Here is a 14,130-nt window from a genome sequence, read left to right on the forward strand (position 1 = left end):
AGTACCAAGAGCGGTGGAGAGCCATTTGCCGATCTCCAGACAACTGTAAATTTGACACCAATCCTAGTGTGTTGCCCCGACATGATAATGTCACTCCTGATATTCAAGTGATATTGGACATCAGTGCTAGGCTGGCAAGCCCATCCCAATTTTCCCCCCACTGGCCTGTGAAGTGACAGTGGGAGACTGTCTTGTAAACAACTCACCTGAATTTCACTGGCCATCAAGGCATCTCTTTGGAGTTCTTTTTCTATATTATGATCAGGGCTATTTTTGGGCAGGAACGCACAGGAACAGAGTTCCGGCTGGCTCCTGAGTTGGCAAAAAAAAACAGGAATTCATTAACATAATAGGCCACACCTAACAGCAGAAACTCATTAGGATTGGCTACATTAGGGGTGTGTGGCCTAACATGCAAAGAAGTTCCTGCTACAAAAAAAGCCCAGGGTTTTGACAAGAAACAAAGTAAACAGAATAAGAAGCAAAAGGTGGCGGTGGCAACATGGGGTGTGGCCTAACATGCTAATGAGCGGTGGTGTCAGGGGTGTGGTCTAATATGCTAATGTGTTTCTGCTGTTGGGTGTGGCCTGTTATGCTAATGTGTTCCTGCTGGGCTTTTTCTACAAAAAAACCCCTGATTGTGATTATACACTATGGGTTGGATCCAGGCTAAATTTTCCACTAACAGAAGGGGAGGTATAATTTGCGCCAATTTCCCCTTCCAGCTGTAAAACTTGGCTATTCCCCTTGTGCCATTCTTGAGGCTCTCTTGTTCCCCAGGAGCAGCATTGTGGAGGGATCGATGCATTTCAGAGGGAGGCAGGGAGACAGAATGTTTTGCTGATGGAGGAAAATTGAGTCTGGATACAGCCTTAGGATTGTGTATTAGAGATGGAGCTTTTAGTCAGTTAACCAGTTAGATTAATTCATTTAAAATATTTTGACTGACTGAAGGGGTGCCCTTATTACTTGAGCTACAGATGATTAAAGAAATATCCTAATTCAAGTAGTTACAAAATTACAGATAACAGGTACCTTGTTAGAAGAGGTATTCCTACTTCCGTACAGGAATGCCTGTTTCAAGGGAGTTCTTTGTGGATTCATATAGTACAAGGCATACATTGCTCCTTATAACCATTCTCATTAATTGGATTTTCTTAATCAGTTAAAATTCACATGGTTAATCAAGTAGCATCCCAATCCTGTGCATTTTTACTTTGAACTAAGTGCCATATTGTTTCATGGGGCTTACTCTCAGATAAGGGTATACAAGTGAGCCAGTTTGGTGGTTAAGTGCGCGGACTCTAATTCGGGAGAACCGGGTTTGATTCCCCACTCCTCTATTTGCACCTGCTGGATGACCTTGGGCAAGCCATAGTTCTGACACAGCTGTCCTTGAAAAAGAGCAGTTTCTGTCAGAGCTCTCTCAGCCCCACCTACCTCACAGGGTGTCTGTTGTGGGGAGGGGAAGGGAAAGGAGTTTGTAAGCCGCTCTGAGACTCCTTTGGGTAGTGAAGAGCGGGGTATAAATCCAGTCTCCTCCTCCTCTTCTTCTTCCTACTTATTATCTCTGAATAATTGATTTTTAGTAAAATAAAGTTTTTTTTCTTTCCCTTTAAACTAGGGGACTGGAAGTTCACTTAGTAGGTAAGTGTCCTTTTTCCTCTGCCACCTTTGACGCATCCCTCTTGGGGAGGGGAGGGGAGGGATGGTAGAGGTAAACATCATAAAGGTCTCATGACTGACAAAGCAGATGCTTAAAATAGAGCACAGAGCAGAGAAGTGACATGATAACTTTTCAAAATACAGATGTTGACATGCAGCATTATACATTTTAACTACTTCACATCTGACTGTATGAGCTTTGACTCCCCAAGGAAAACTTTATTGGTCTTTAAGGTGCCACTGTAATCTGATCTTGTTTTGCTAGTACAGACTGACATGGCCATCTGTAATAATTTTTAACTGTTTTTTATTTTGTCAAATGAATTCTGAGTTTCTACTTTGCAGGCAAAAAGAAGATTCACAGCTGGCCCCTTCTGAAAACTCAAACACAACTTCTGGCTCCAAAGAGAAAGGTATAGAAATGTGACATTATGCCTGATATATGCAGGGCTAGTAACATCTGGAAACATAATTGTAGGAGACATTTTGGAAGTAAATAATACAATTTACCATAACGTTGTTCCATTGCTTCAACAACTACAACGCAACCTTTATTGGCACAGCAAACTAAAGGAAAACAAACAGGAGGAAAAGGAAATCCTAATACATATCTCTCCTTTTAGAAGCCAGATACAGAAAATTTGTCACCATTTCGACAATTACAGCACTTTGGGAGGAAAGAAAATAGAAGGTCATGTTCATTGGATTGGCCTATTACATCCAGTAATAACCGATCTAAATACAAAATACCAGGGCTATTTGTGGGCAGGAACGCACAGGAACGGAGTTCCGGCTGGCTCCCGAGTTGGCCACGCCCAGCAGGAACTAATTAGCATAATAGGCCACACTCAACAGCAGAAACTCATCAGGACTGGCTACATTAGGGGTGTGTGGCCTAACATGCAAAGAAGTTCCTGCTACACAAAAAGCCCTGGTTTTGACAATAAACAAAGTAAACAGAATAAGAAGCAAAAGGTGGGTGTGGCTGGATGACCACACTTCTGGTAACATGGGGGTGTGGCCTAATATGCTAATGAGTTTATGATATTGGGTGTGGTCTATTATGCTAATGAGTTCCTGCTGGGCTTTTTCTACAAACAAAGCCCTGCAAAATACGAATATCAGAATAATAAGTACAGGGCAGAAAAAACATGCTCAATACTTTCTACTTCATTCCTGCCACAGTTGCATACCCTTTGCGCATATGGAATCTTTTGAAACCTCCTGTGAAGTACTTCAGAAGGCAATATGTTAAAATGGGCTAACATATCAGCTCTGCGAATTAAGTGGCTCGAAGAGGCAGAAGACATGTGTTCCTAGTGAACCAATAGGAGAAATGCCTAACCTAGTGTTGTTCCATTGTTTCACTTTTCCCATTCCATCAAATGGTAGGAAATTCCAAGGCAACCTGACAGAATATGTTTCCTTTTTGAACACAGAGCGTTTGTCCCATAGTGTGCAACAAGAACAACCAAGACTGTATACGTGTGGCTCTTAGAAGAAAGCTAACATTGTACTGATCGATTGCTTGGAGGAGGGGGAGAGGGGAATTGAATCCAGCCATTTCCACTCCTGCCAAACAGCTGATCAAGGGGATTCAATACATTTTGGAGCTACCCTTGCACAGGCCTGGCTGCTTGAGTGCATGCAGTTCCACAGCCAGCTAAGGATATCTGTGTTAAAACCTACTTCCTTGTGCATGTGGCCCCAAGCTGAATGAAGCAAATATGAGTTACCATATCCATGTATTTCCATAGGTACACATTGAGAAGGTAGGCTAGCATAGCAAGAAGGGCATCTCCAAAGCTGCAGCAGTCTCCAGTAGGATTATCATCCATGAAAATGTGGGGGGTGGGCCTACCAAAATGGCATCCATCGGTGCCACAACATCACTTCCAGCTGCATAACTGTAAGTGATGTCTCTGAGCTATGGGACAGTCCAAGATTTCTAGTTTTGGTTGACTCCTAGAGCATTCTGCAGTGCGGTGATGTCACTTCCTGTTATTCAGCTGGAAGTGATTTGGAAGTGTTGATGGATGCCATGTTTCACTCCTCCTGTCCCCCCCCCACTGACCCACTGAATGCCAACAGTGGACAAAGCCCAGTCTCCAAACAGTACTGTTTAACCCCCAAAGATCCCCCCCCCCAGCATTCTTTCTCACGACTACTCAGTTTAGTTTCATGTAAACTTTCTGTGGAATCCATGGTCACTTGTGGCTGTCCTTTAAAGGAGAGACATCCAGTGGGAATGAGAAGGACCATACGGATGAGCTGATGCTGATTGAGCAGTGGGTTGACTTCAACTTCAGCGAAAGCAAGGAGACAGGTAAACTGAGCTTCTCAGGAGCATAAGGCCTGGATCAGATCAAAGGCCTAGCCAGATGTCCTTGGGATGTCGGCAAACTGAATACAGCTGGGGAAAACTTGGTGTGGAACATTTCTTTGTATGTGAGGCCTTAAAGAGGTTCCTGCCTAAATCAGTTGACAATACTTGTGTTGGTGAGAACCTTTCGTTTTTTATTGCAACCTGTGCCCATCAGCTTCCAAATAAATAGACCAAAAGAGGCTTCAAGGCCATTTTAGCCTCAGATACAAAAATACTCCTACAGCAGATTCTGCTGCAGGTGCAGAGTGCTTATTCCCCATATTTCACACCTAATGTATATATTTTTGAAACATTTAGTCCTTGCTTTTCTCCCAAGTAGCTCCCAACATTCCCCTTTCCTCCGTTTTTATCAGCACAACCTAACCCTGTGAGGTGGGTTAGACTGAGAGACAGTGACTGGCCCAAGGTCATCCAGGGAACTTCTGTGGCAGAGTAGGTATCTGAACCAGAGTCTCCCAGATTCTAGTATGACATACTAACCACTATGCCATGCTGACTGTGTAGTATCATAGCCACACTCACTCCAGTCATTTGCAACTTCATGGGAAAGTAACCAATGCTCCTGCAGATCTCCCTAAGTCATAGCTAATAATTGACTTCCTGTGTCCAGGTACAGCCCTGAACAGCATAGGTAGGGATGACAGCCTCCAGGTGAAACCTGGGGATCTCCCGGAATTACAGCTCATCTCCAGATGACAGAGATCAGTTCCCCTGGAGAAAATGGCTGCTTTGGGAGGGTGGACTCTGTGGTATTGTACCCCACTGAGGTCCCTGTCCTCCTGACGTTCCAGCCCCACATCGCCAGGAATTCTCCAACCTGGATCTGGCAACCCTACCTCCCATCTCCCGAGCCTTTGGGCCTTATCTAATATGTGATGATGGTTCAGGGTCTGTACTTGTCCAGAGCTCTTCATATCAGTGAATGAGACAGATCATTCTACAAGATTCCATCTAGTCATATGGGCTCTTTGTAGTTCTGGTACTCCAAAGCACCCTGCCAATTAATTACTAGCCAGTGTGGGGAGTGGCCAGGGTTCTAGTCTTAGTTTGAGGGCAACATAGCCTGCCTCGCACGGTCACAGTGAGAATAAACAAGGGACCAGATCTCCTTAAAGGAAGAGTGGGATGGAAATAAACAGGAAAAGCTGATTTTAATTGTCTTCCATGTTAACCCTGCAGGTGCGCAGTCAAACTCCAGGGTCCAAAACTCTATCACGTGGATTGTTCTGGTTGTATTCACCATCCAGATCGTGGGCTTGATAACGACTGTCTTTGTTTTTACAAGTGAGTGGAAATTAATGTAGAGTGAAAAACCATGTTAGAAATTCAGTTTCCCCCCCTCCCCCCCCGAATCCTAAGATGAGCATGTTTTCATATGTCCCAGCAGGGTGTACTATTGTTTCCTGCCCTGACATGGATTGCCCAGACTAGCCTGATATCATCAGATCTCAGAAACTAAGCAGTGTCGGCCCTGGCTAGTATTTGGATGGGAGACTACCAAGGAATACCAGGGTTGTGATGCAGAGGCAGGCGCTGGCAAACCACCTCTGAATGTCTGTTGCCTTGAAAACCACCCCAGGGGTTGCCATAACAACTCATCTGTGACTTGACAGCAAAAGCAACAACAAACTGTTGTTTCCTACATCCTTGTGCACACACACTTATCTGGCTGACATTTAATACTCGCTTCCAGCCTTTCACAAAGGCAATGACTGATCTGAGTTTTTCTAACCCTCGAACCCAAAACGACTTTGTATAATTCTCAAGTTGTGCCTTTCATTTTGTTGTTCTTTTGTGACAAGCACTCAGGGGTGCTGGTGGTAGTATCAGTTTCAGTATTGTCCACAGAAACGGCCTGTTGCTATGACATTCCCCCACCCCAACATAACAACTTTGGAAAACAGTTGATTTCACAATCTCAACATTTCTCATTGTGAATCAATATTGGCGTGAGAGGGAAACATTCAGATTGGTTCTGCAAGGAGAACATCTTAAATGTTGGCCCAATTATAACCAATGAAATCATGGTATGCAAATAATTCTTTGAGGAAGGGCAACAGTTGGCTCACATTTATCTGGAACTAGATGAGGTTGTTTAGCTCAAGGAGGAGCAAGAAAATAAGAAACATCTGGTCCCTCAGATGGGTAGTGGGCTGATGTCCAATGAAAATATTTTCTTTTATTTGTTCTTTTTATATAACGTTCTTTAAATATATGTGCCAATTCAGGTATAAATATATTTTAAAGTCAAGCTGCCATGTAGTTACACAAAGAACACTATTAAGTTCATTATTATACCTTGCATTCCCCCTTCCGTTACTAGCACACTAAAAAATAAAATCTATTTTACAATGGCTTGCTAAGTATGTCGACGTACAAGATTCATTTTAAAAATTGCTTAAAAGGGGGGGGGCAACGTTCTGCCTTTGATTGGCATGCAAAATCTGTCACCTATTCTTCCAATGCCTGCAACTGACAGTTAATATTTAGGGTGAATTTGTACCTGATTATTTATACCGTCAAGTGTGAAAGCCCACAGGTGTGGCTATTTGGAACCACTGTTCCTAAGATGAGCATGTTTTCATATGTCCCAGCAGGGTGTACTATTGTTTCCTGCCCTGACATGGATTGCCCAGACTATCCTGATATTATCAGATCTCAGAAACTAAGCAGTGTCGGCCCTGGCTAGTATTTGGATGGGAGACTACCAAGGAATACCAGGGTTGTGATGCAGAGGCAGGCGCTGGCAAACCACCTCTGAATGTCTGTTGCCTTGAAAACCACCCCAGGGGTTGCCATAACAACTCATCTGTGACTTGACAGCAAAAGCAACAACAAACTGTTGTTTCCTACATCCTTGTGCACACACACTTATCTGGCTGACATTTCATACTCGCTTCCAGCCTTTCACAAAGGCAATGACTGATCTGAGTTTTTCTAACCCTCGAACCCAAAACGACTGTGTATAATTTTCAAGTTGTGCCTTTCTTTTTGTTATTCTTTTGTGACAAGCACTCAGGGGTGGTGGTGGTGGTATCAGTTTCAGTATTGTCCACAGAAACGGCCTGTTGCTATGACATTCCCCCACCCCAACATAACAACTTTGGAAAACAGTTGATTTCACAATCTCAACATTTCTCATTGTGAATCAATATTGGCGTGAGAGGGAAACATTCAGATTGGTTCTGCAAGGAGAACATCTTAAATGCTGGCCCAGTTATAACCAATGAAATCATGGTATGCAAATAATTCTTTGAGGAAGGGCAACAGTTGGCTCACATTTATCTGGAACTAGATGAGGTTGTTTAGCTCAAGGAGGAGCAAGACAATAAAATAAGAAACATCTGGTCCCTCAGATGGGTAGTGGGCTGATGTCCAATGAAAATATTTTCTTTTATTTGTTCTTTTTATATAACATTCTTTAAATATATGTGCCAATTCAGGTATAAATATATTTTAAAGTCAAGCTGCCATGTAGTTACACAAAGAACACTATTAAGTTCATTATTATACCTTGCATTCCCCCTTCCGTTACTAGCACACTAAAAAATAAAATCTATTTTACAATGGCTTACTAAGTATGTCGACGTACAAGATTCGTTTTTTAAAATTGCTTTTAAAAGGGTGGGGGCAACGTTCTGCCTTTGATTGGCATGCAAAATCTGTCACCTATTCTGCCGAGTGGTATGGCCAGGATTTGGGAAGCTGGCCTTTTGAAACAGATGGGTTTCTGTGCTTCCACTGTGCTTCCACTCTGCAGGTGACAGAGATCAGTTCTCCGGGACAAAATGGCTGCTCTGGAGGGTGAATGCTACTGTAGTATACCCCACTGAGATCCCTCCCACCCTCCTTAGGTTCTACCCCCCAAATCTACAGGAATTTCCCAACCCAAAGTTGGCAACCCTATCTTGGGCCATAATTTGCCATCCTCCGAACTAGACACTGCGAGGGAGCGAGTTCAGAGATGTTGAGTGGCAGCCCTTTTGCCCATTCTATAATGTCCATTTCCATCCCAAGCCCCTTGAGGAAAGGATGGAGAGTACCAATGTAACCCATAAAACAATGATGGTTCTTGTTGTCAGTGGCTAAACCCCATTTGCCGTCCTCCGTCACTGCCGCCCCTTGTTGCCCACATGGCTGGATCATGACCCAAGGGAGCTGCTTTCACTTCTTGGATCTGGAAGGGGCCTGGGAAGCCGGCCAGCAGCACTGCTCTTCTCTTGGGGCCTCCTTGGCGGTGATTGATGACTTAGAGAAACTGGTAAGAGAAAGAGCGGCTACTAAACACAGCCTCTACAACGTGGCTGCCACACCGACATTGTACGAGTTTGGGTGTGAGCTCATGATTTCTTTTGAATAAAGTGCGTGGGCAGCTGTATTTCAGGTTGCAAAATGCCTTTCAGCTGTTGTGCATGTGGTTTTGTACCTGACTGTGCTGCAAACGAGCTTGCGCAGAATATCCTGTCCACAGATGGTTCTTGAGGTTCTTTTTTTTTAGTATGAATGTTAGTGGGTTTTTTTTAATGTGACCATGTACTATCAGTACCTCCCCCACAATGCTCTCTTCCTTGAATGTTCATTTAGTGAAAATTCTATCCAATTCCTCACTGAATTGCTGCTCTCCTGCATTCCGGGTGAGCAGCCCTAGGATGATTGACAACGTTCACCAAAATGTTCATCTACTTATGGTGTCTATCAGTTGAATGGGCTGGAGCCCCGAAATCAGGGGTCTGGCAACCCTAGTTCCACTGGAATGGAGCTCCACGTGACTCAGCATGGCTTCTGTAGAGTACAGAAGCCATGTTGAGTCATGTGGAGCTCCATTCCAGTGGAACTAGGGTTGCCAGACCCCCAGTCCGGGTGGGCAAGGGAACCTTTACCTTTTACTATCAGTACCTCCCTCACAATACTCTCTTCCTTGAATTTAGTGAAAATTCTATCCAATTCCTAACTGAAGAATTTCTGCTCTCCTGCATTCCGGGTAAGCAGCCCTGGGATGATTGACAACGTTCACCAAAATGTTCATCTACTTATGGTGTCTATCAGTTGAATGGGCTGGAGCCCCAAAATCAGGGGTCTGGCAACTTTAGTTCCACTGGAATAGAGCTCCACATGACTCAGCATGGCTTCTGTAGAGTACAGAAGCCATGTTGAGTCATGTGGAGCTCCATTCCAATGGAACTAGGGTTGCCAGACCCCCAGTCCGGGTGGGTTTCCCTCCAATTTCGGGGCTCCAGCCTGCCACTGGCCAGCTGGTTGGTGGGGAAGCCCCACCCCTGAACAGGCATGTTGCTCTGCAATATTCCTGTCATGATGACATCACCAGGAAGTGGCATCATCACATCAGGGATATCGGGGTGCTGCTCTAGTTTTTGTGCAAACTCTATGGTTTTGAAGGCAAAAACCATAGAGTTTTGCCCAAAAACTAGAGCAGCACGTCCCTGACATGATGACATCGCTTCTGAGGGATGTCATCGTGGCACACACACAAAGATCCCAGATGAGAGGCAGGATCCCCCCACCGGCAGCCAGGTAGGACCTGGCAACCCTAAGTGGAGCTTGAGCAGGAGAGCTCCCTGTTGGTCCGGTCAGGTCAGTTCTCTCATTTTGCCATCCTTGATGGAACCTGAAATTTGCCACCCAAGATGGTCACCTCACCTAACTTCCTGTGGCTCAAAAGGAAGGAGGTGTGGGTCATGATGCAGTCAAGTAGGATAGACAGCACTGGCTGCTGCAGTTTGCCTCTCGTGTTATCCGATATCAGGCCTCGCCTTTATAACGTGCATAAGATTGCAGATTTTGTCCAGGCTAGGAACAAAGGGTGAAACTTAGGACAAGTCAGGGGACAGGGGACTTTGGCAGGAGTGGAACCAGGGCTATTTTTGGGCAGGAACACACAGGAACGGAGTTCCGGCTGGCTCCCAAGTTGGCCACGCCCAGCAGGAACACATTAGCATAATAGGCCACACCTCATTAGGCTTTATAACGTGCATAAGATTGCAGATTTTGTCCAGGCTAGGAACAAAGGGTGAAACTTAGGACAAGTCCGGGGACAGGGGACTTTGGCAGGTGTGGAACTAATTGCAAAAGCTTTCTGCTTGACTCTGGGGCTGGTGCAGATGGATACAACGGACCGGACTGGTCAAGCATGTGCACGGTGTGAAATTTATGCTAATGACCATGCACATTTACTCCCCCCGCCCCCCAAAAAAGGTGTGAAGCCAGTTGAAAATCTTGGCTTTTATACACAAAATTCTGCCAGTTGGTCAGAGGTTGAAAAAAATATTCTTCAAATCAGTTGGCATCCTTACATGGGAAAGCCCTCCTCCTTCTGAAAACCAGTTTTTCTTTTTAATCAGGATTCTGCCGTGCCTCACAAAGGATCCTTCAACCACTGGGTGGGCCTCCTCAGAGAACCAGGCAAGAGCTGGAAATGGCCTGACGGTACCTCCTTCAACAACCAGTGAGTTCCTATTTCCTTAACTCAAGTGTCTCCCTCTCTCTCATTTTGTATGAAGGTAGATCCAGGTGGGGTAGCCATGTTGGTCTGAAGCAAAAGAACAAAGTTTGAGTCCACTAGCACCATTAAGACCAACAAAGTTTCATTCAAAGTATGAGCGTTTGTGTGCATGCACACTTTTCCAGATATAATCTGAAGATATCTCTGATTTGACATAATCTGAAGATATATCTGAGGAAGTATGTGTGCACATGACAGTTCATACCTTGAATAAAACTTTGTTGGTCTTAAAGGTGCCACACCGGACTCTAATTTTTGTCTATTCAGGGCTTTTTTTCTGGGGGAGCATGCTGGAATGGAGTTCTGGAACGTCTTCAACAAAATTATTTTTAAAATGTTTTAAACGTTCACGAGTGTTCAGTATACAGACCGAAAACCTCATTTCCCTCTTGAGAGTTCCGGCACCTCCTCTTCTTCTTTTTTAAACTTGCTTCAGACAATTTTGTATGTTAAAGAAACCACATCCACAGGCACTCCTGAGGATGTTTTCACACATGAAGGCTTAAATCAACTTTGCTTTAGTTCATATCCGATCACAGATACAAAAAGGTGGCTTCTGGCTAGGGCTGCCAGCCCTGCTATAGCAAATGCTGAGAGATTTTTAGGGGATGCCTGAGGAGGCTGGAGTTTGGGGGTATGTCATCACTTCCTCTGTGCCACTCTAGGAAGTCTCCCAATCTCTATGGTGGTGTTTGGGGGAAATTCCTAGAACGTTGCCATCAATGCCTCCCCTCCCATCCAAATCAGTGAGGGTGATAGACTGTAGCTGGGAGCACCACACAGCCTTACTTCTGGCACCTCACCGAAGGTGCCAGTTCTTACATCCCCACTGGCTCCACTCACCCTTGCGACCCGGTGCTTCTCTACTTTCTTTGGTCCTGCTTTCCCTCCATGTCTCCTTGTTCCATCTCTGCTTCTTCCCACCTCCGTCATGTTCCACCTCCTTCCCTCTCTTCCTGTCCCCTCCTATCTCATCACCTCCAGCTCCATTCCGCACTCCCTTCTTGCCTTTCCACTGTTGCCACCTCTGGATTCCTCTCTCATCAGCTGCCACTTTCTCCTTCTGTGTCTCCCTCTCTTATTCCCCAGCGTGCGACTCCCAGGGATTCTCCCACTTACCTTCCAGCTCACTGCAGCATTAGTTGCCATCTCGCCCAGTGCTCAGGACAGGGATCCAAACCCTTCCTCGACTTCCCTGGCACATTGCATGCAAGGCATTGGCTTGTTTGTGCCTAAAGCTCACTAGATCTTCTCATGAGTTTTTTTCCTACTTTCCCCCCTCCTTTTAAAAATTTTATTTCCCCCCCAGAAAACCTGAGCGCCCCCCCCCCCAGTTTTGAGAGTCAGTTTGGTGTCGTGGTTAAGTGCACAGACTCTAATCTAGGAGAACCAGGTTTGATTCCCCACTCCTCCACTTGCAGGTGCTGGATGACCTTGGGCAAGTCTTAGTTCTGTCAGAGCTGTTCTTGAAAAAGAGCAGTTTCTGTCAGAGCTCTCTCAGCCTCACCTACCTCACAGGGTGTCTATTGTGGGGAGGGGAAGGGAAAGGAGTTTGTAAGCTGCTCTGAGACTCCTAGTGAAGGGCAGGGTATAAAACCAATCTCTTCTTCTTCTTCTTCTTCTTTTGCAACAATCTTTACCATAGCCCCGGGTGGCCCCATTGTACAGATTGTTTGGTCCACACAGTGGGGCTACACGTGGCTGTTAGATCTGTAGAGATCTCAGGCCGTTTTAGTAGTGTTTTTTTCCTAGTTCCTTTTAGTTTTAGAAAGTTTTATTGGGTCTGTTTCCATTCTTTTTAGTTTCATATACTGTGGGCAAGGGTCAGCGATAAGGCACACCTGTCCTGATTCGGGCCCACATTTCCAGACTCTAAACATCTGGATTGATCAGTGACTCTGATCTACTAAGAGTCCTGACCTTTGCACATCCTGTACCTATGGGCATTTTAAAGCTAAGGGTAGCTCGTTAATTATTGTACTATGTAAGCATCCTTAAGACATCCTCCCTAAAGTATCTGTTTTCCCCTGTTTCTGTATGTGCAAGCCCCAGCCTCACCTCATGGTGGGGGGGGGGCAGAGTGTGTATAAAATAAACTATTGCTGCCTTGAAAGGCAGACAGATTTCTCGACCCTCAAGAGAGCGGTCTCGTGTGATTCCTTCAATATACTTCACCTGGACTGCATCTGTAAGAAAGGAAAGGCAAAAATATTAGAAACAAACACGTCAGTGTCCATATGCGAACTAGCCCCTTTTATTGTTCTTCTCTTGCAGCTTTGAAGTGGAAGGCGAAGGGCAGTGTGCTTATCTAAACAACGGAGTTGTGAGCAGCGCTGACTGTTCCCTTGAGAAGAAATGGCTGTGCAGCCAGAGAGCAAGACAAGAAGGAAGCCCAGGCCACTGCAAGGGGACATGAAAGCTTCAGGACTGAGCTTTTCCAAAGGAGCTATCAGTGCTTTCCCAAGCTATGAGCTGCCACTTGCGTGCATGTTAGCCCCCAGTCTCTTAGGGGGGCATCCCTTGCCCAAGCCACTGGGTATCCTTACTGCCCAAGCTTTCTTATAGTATGACTTCCAGAGCCAGCAGGTTAAAAATCAGGCATACAGTATTGTAAAGGTAAAGGTAAAGGTTCCCTTGCTCGAAAGCCAGTCGAATCTGACTCTAGGGTTGCGGTGCTCATCTCCGTTTCAAAGCCGAAGAGCCAGCGCTGTCCGAAGACGTTTCCGTGGTCATGTGGCCAGCATGACTAAACACCAAGGCGCACAGAACGCTGCTCCCTTCCCACCGAAGCGGTACCTATTTATCTACTTGCAATTTCTTGCTTTTGAACTGCTAGGTTGGCAGGAGCGGGAACTAGAGACGGGAGCCCACTCCATCATGCGGCACACTCGGGTCTCGAACGGCTGAACTACCGACCTTCCACAGCCTGCAGTTCAGCGTCTTAACCACTTGAGCCACCGCAGCTCCTACTTTTGTAGAGAACACCCTAAAACTAGGGTGTTGTTCTTGCTATTATAGCGCAAATTTAGGGCACAATCGTAGATACCTGCTGAATGGATGAAGGGTATCCTGCGATGATTTAATTAAGCCAACAGCCTCAGCTTTCCTTTTGGATGGAAAAAAATTGGCAAGTTTCGCATTCCCAGAGTTGTGACAAAATCCCTGAGAACACAACCTAAGATGTAACTGAAAGACTGAAAAATCATATGGCAACTGAAACAAGCCTTTCATTTTTAAAAACTTCATGATTCAGACTCATAATATTTGAGGCCTTCTGATTGTTCAGGGCCTAACCTAAAGGTTTTGGATTTTGTCATCATGAGGCCTCTGGTTTTCTTAAGGCTCAGGTATTGGTAGCATACTGAGATGGAAGGCAGATAGCAACATCTTCCACTAAACGTGCGGGTGGAAGTAAAACCATGGCCTCTCTATCCTGCAGTCATTGTATGTATCTAAAGAACAGATTTGTGAGTGGCAACTGAGCTGTTCAGAGAATGGGCAGGAGAAAAATCTAATAAAGACAAATATATAACTGGTGTCCTGTGATGAGCTGCAGAGG

The 14,130-nt window shown here is 45.2% G+C and overlaps 1 protein-coding gene across 2 annotated transcripts in view; it reads left to right on the plus strand.

Moving 5' to 3' along the window:
* LOC107108251 (early activation antigen CD69-like) overlaps positions 1–13,243 on the plus strand; it is a 24,171-nt gene extending 10,928 nt beyond the window's left edge. For both annotated transcript variants that reach the window (XM_015408662.1, XM_015408661.1), the window contains 7 exons: positions 1,625–1,647; positions 2,011–2,078; positions 3,896–3,991; positions 5,231–5,335; positions 8,134–8,312; positions 10,411–10,514; positions 12,846–13,243. In XM_015408662.1, coding sequence (XP_015264148.1) covers positions 1,625–1,647; positions 2,011–2,078; positions 3,896–3,991; positions 5,231–5,335; positions 8,134–8,312; positions 10,411–10,514; positions 12,846–12,987 — 717 coding nt within the window. In that variant the 3' untranslated portion in view covers positions 12,988–13,243. The remainder of the gene's footprint in view (positions 1–1,624; positions 1,648–2,010; positions 2,079–3,895; positions 3,992–5,230; positions 5,336–8,133; positions 8,313–10,410; positions 10,515–12,845) is intronic.
* Positions 13,244–14,130: the final 887 nt, after the last annotated feature.

The sequence above is a fragment of the Gekko japonicus genome, unplaced genomic scaffold (assembly GCF_001447785.1).
Source record: "Gekko japonicus isolate JY-2015 unplaced genomic scaffold, Gekko_japonicus_V1.1 scaffold1973, whole genome shotgun sequence".
NCBI classification, from domain to species: domain Eukaryota; kingdom Metazoa; phylum Chordata; class Lepidosauria; order Squamata; family Gekkonidae; genus Gekko; species Gekko japonicus.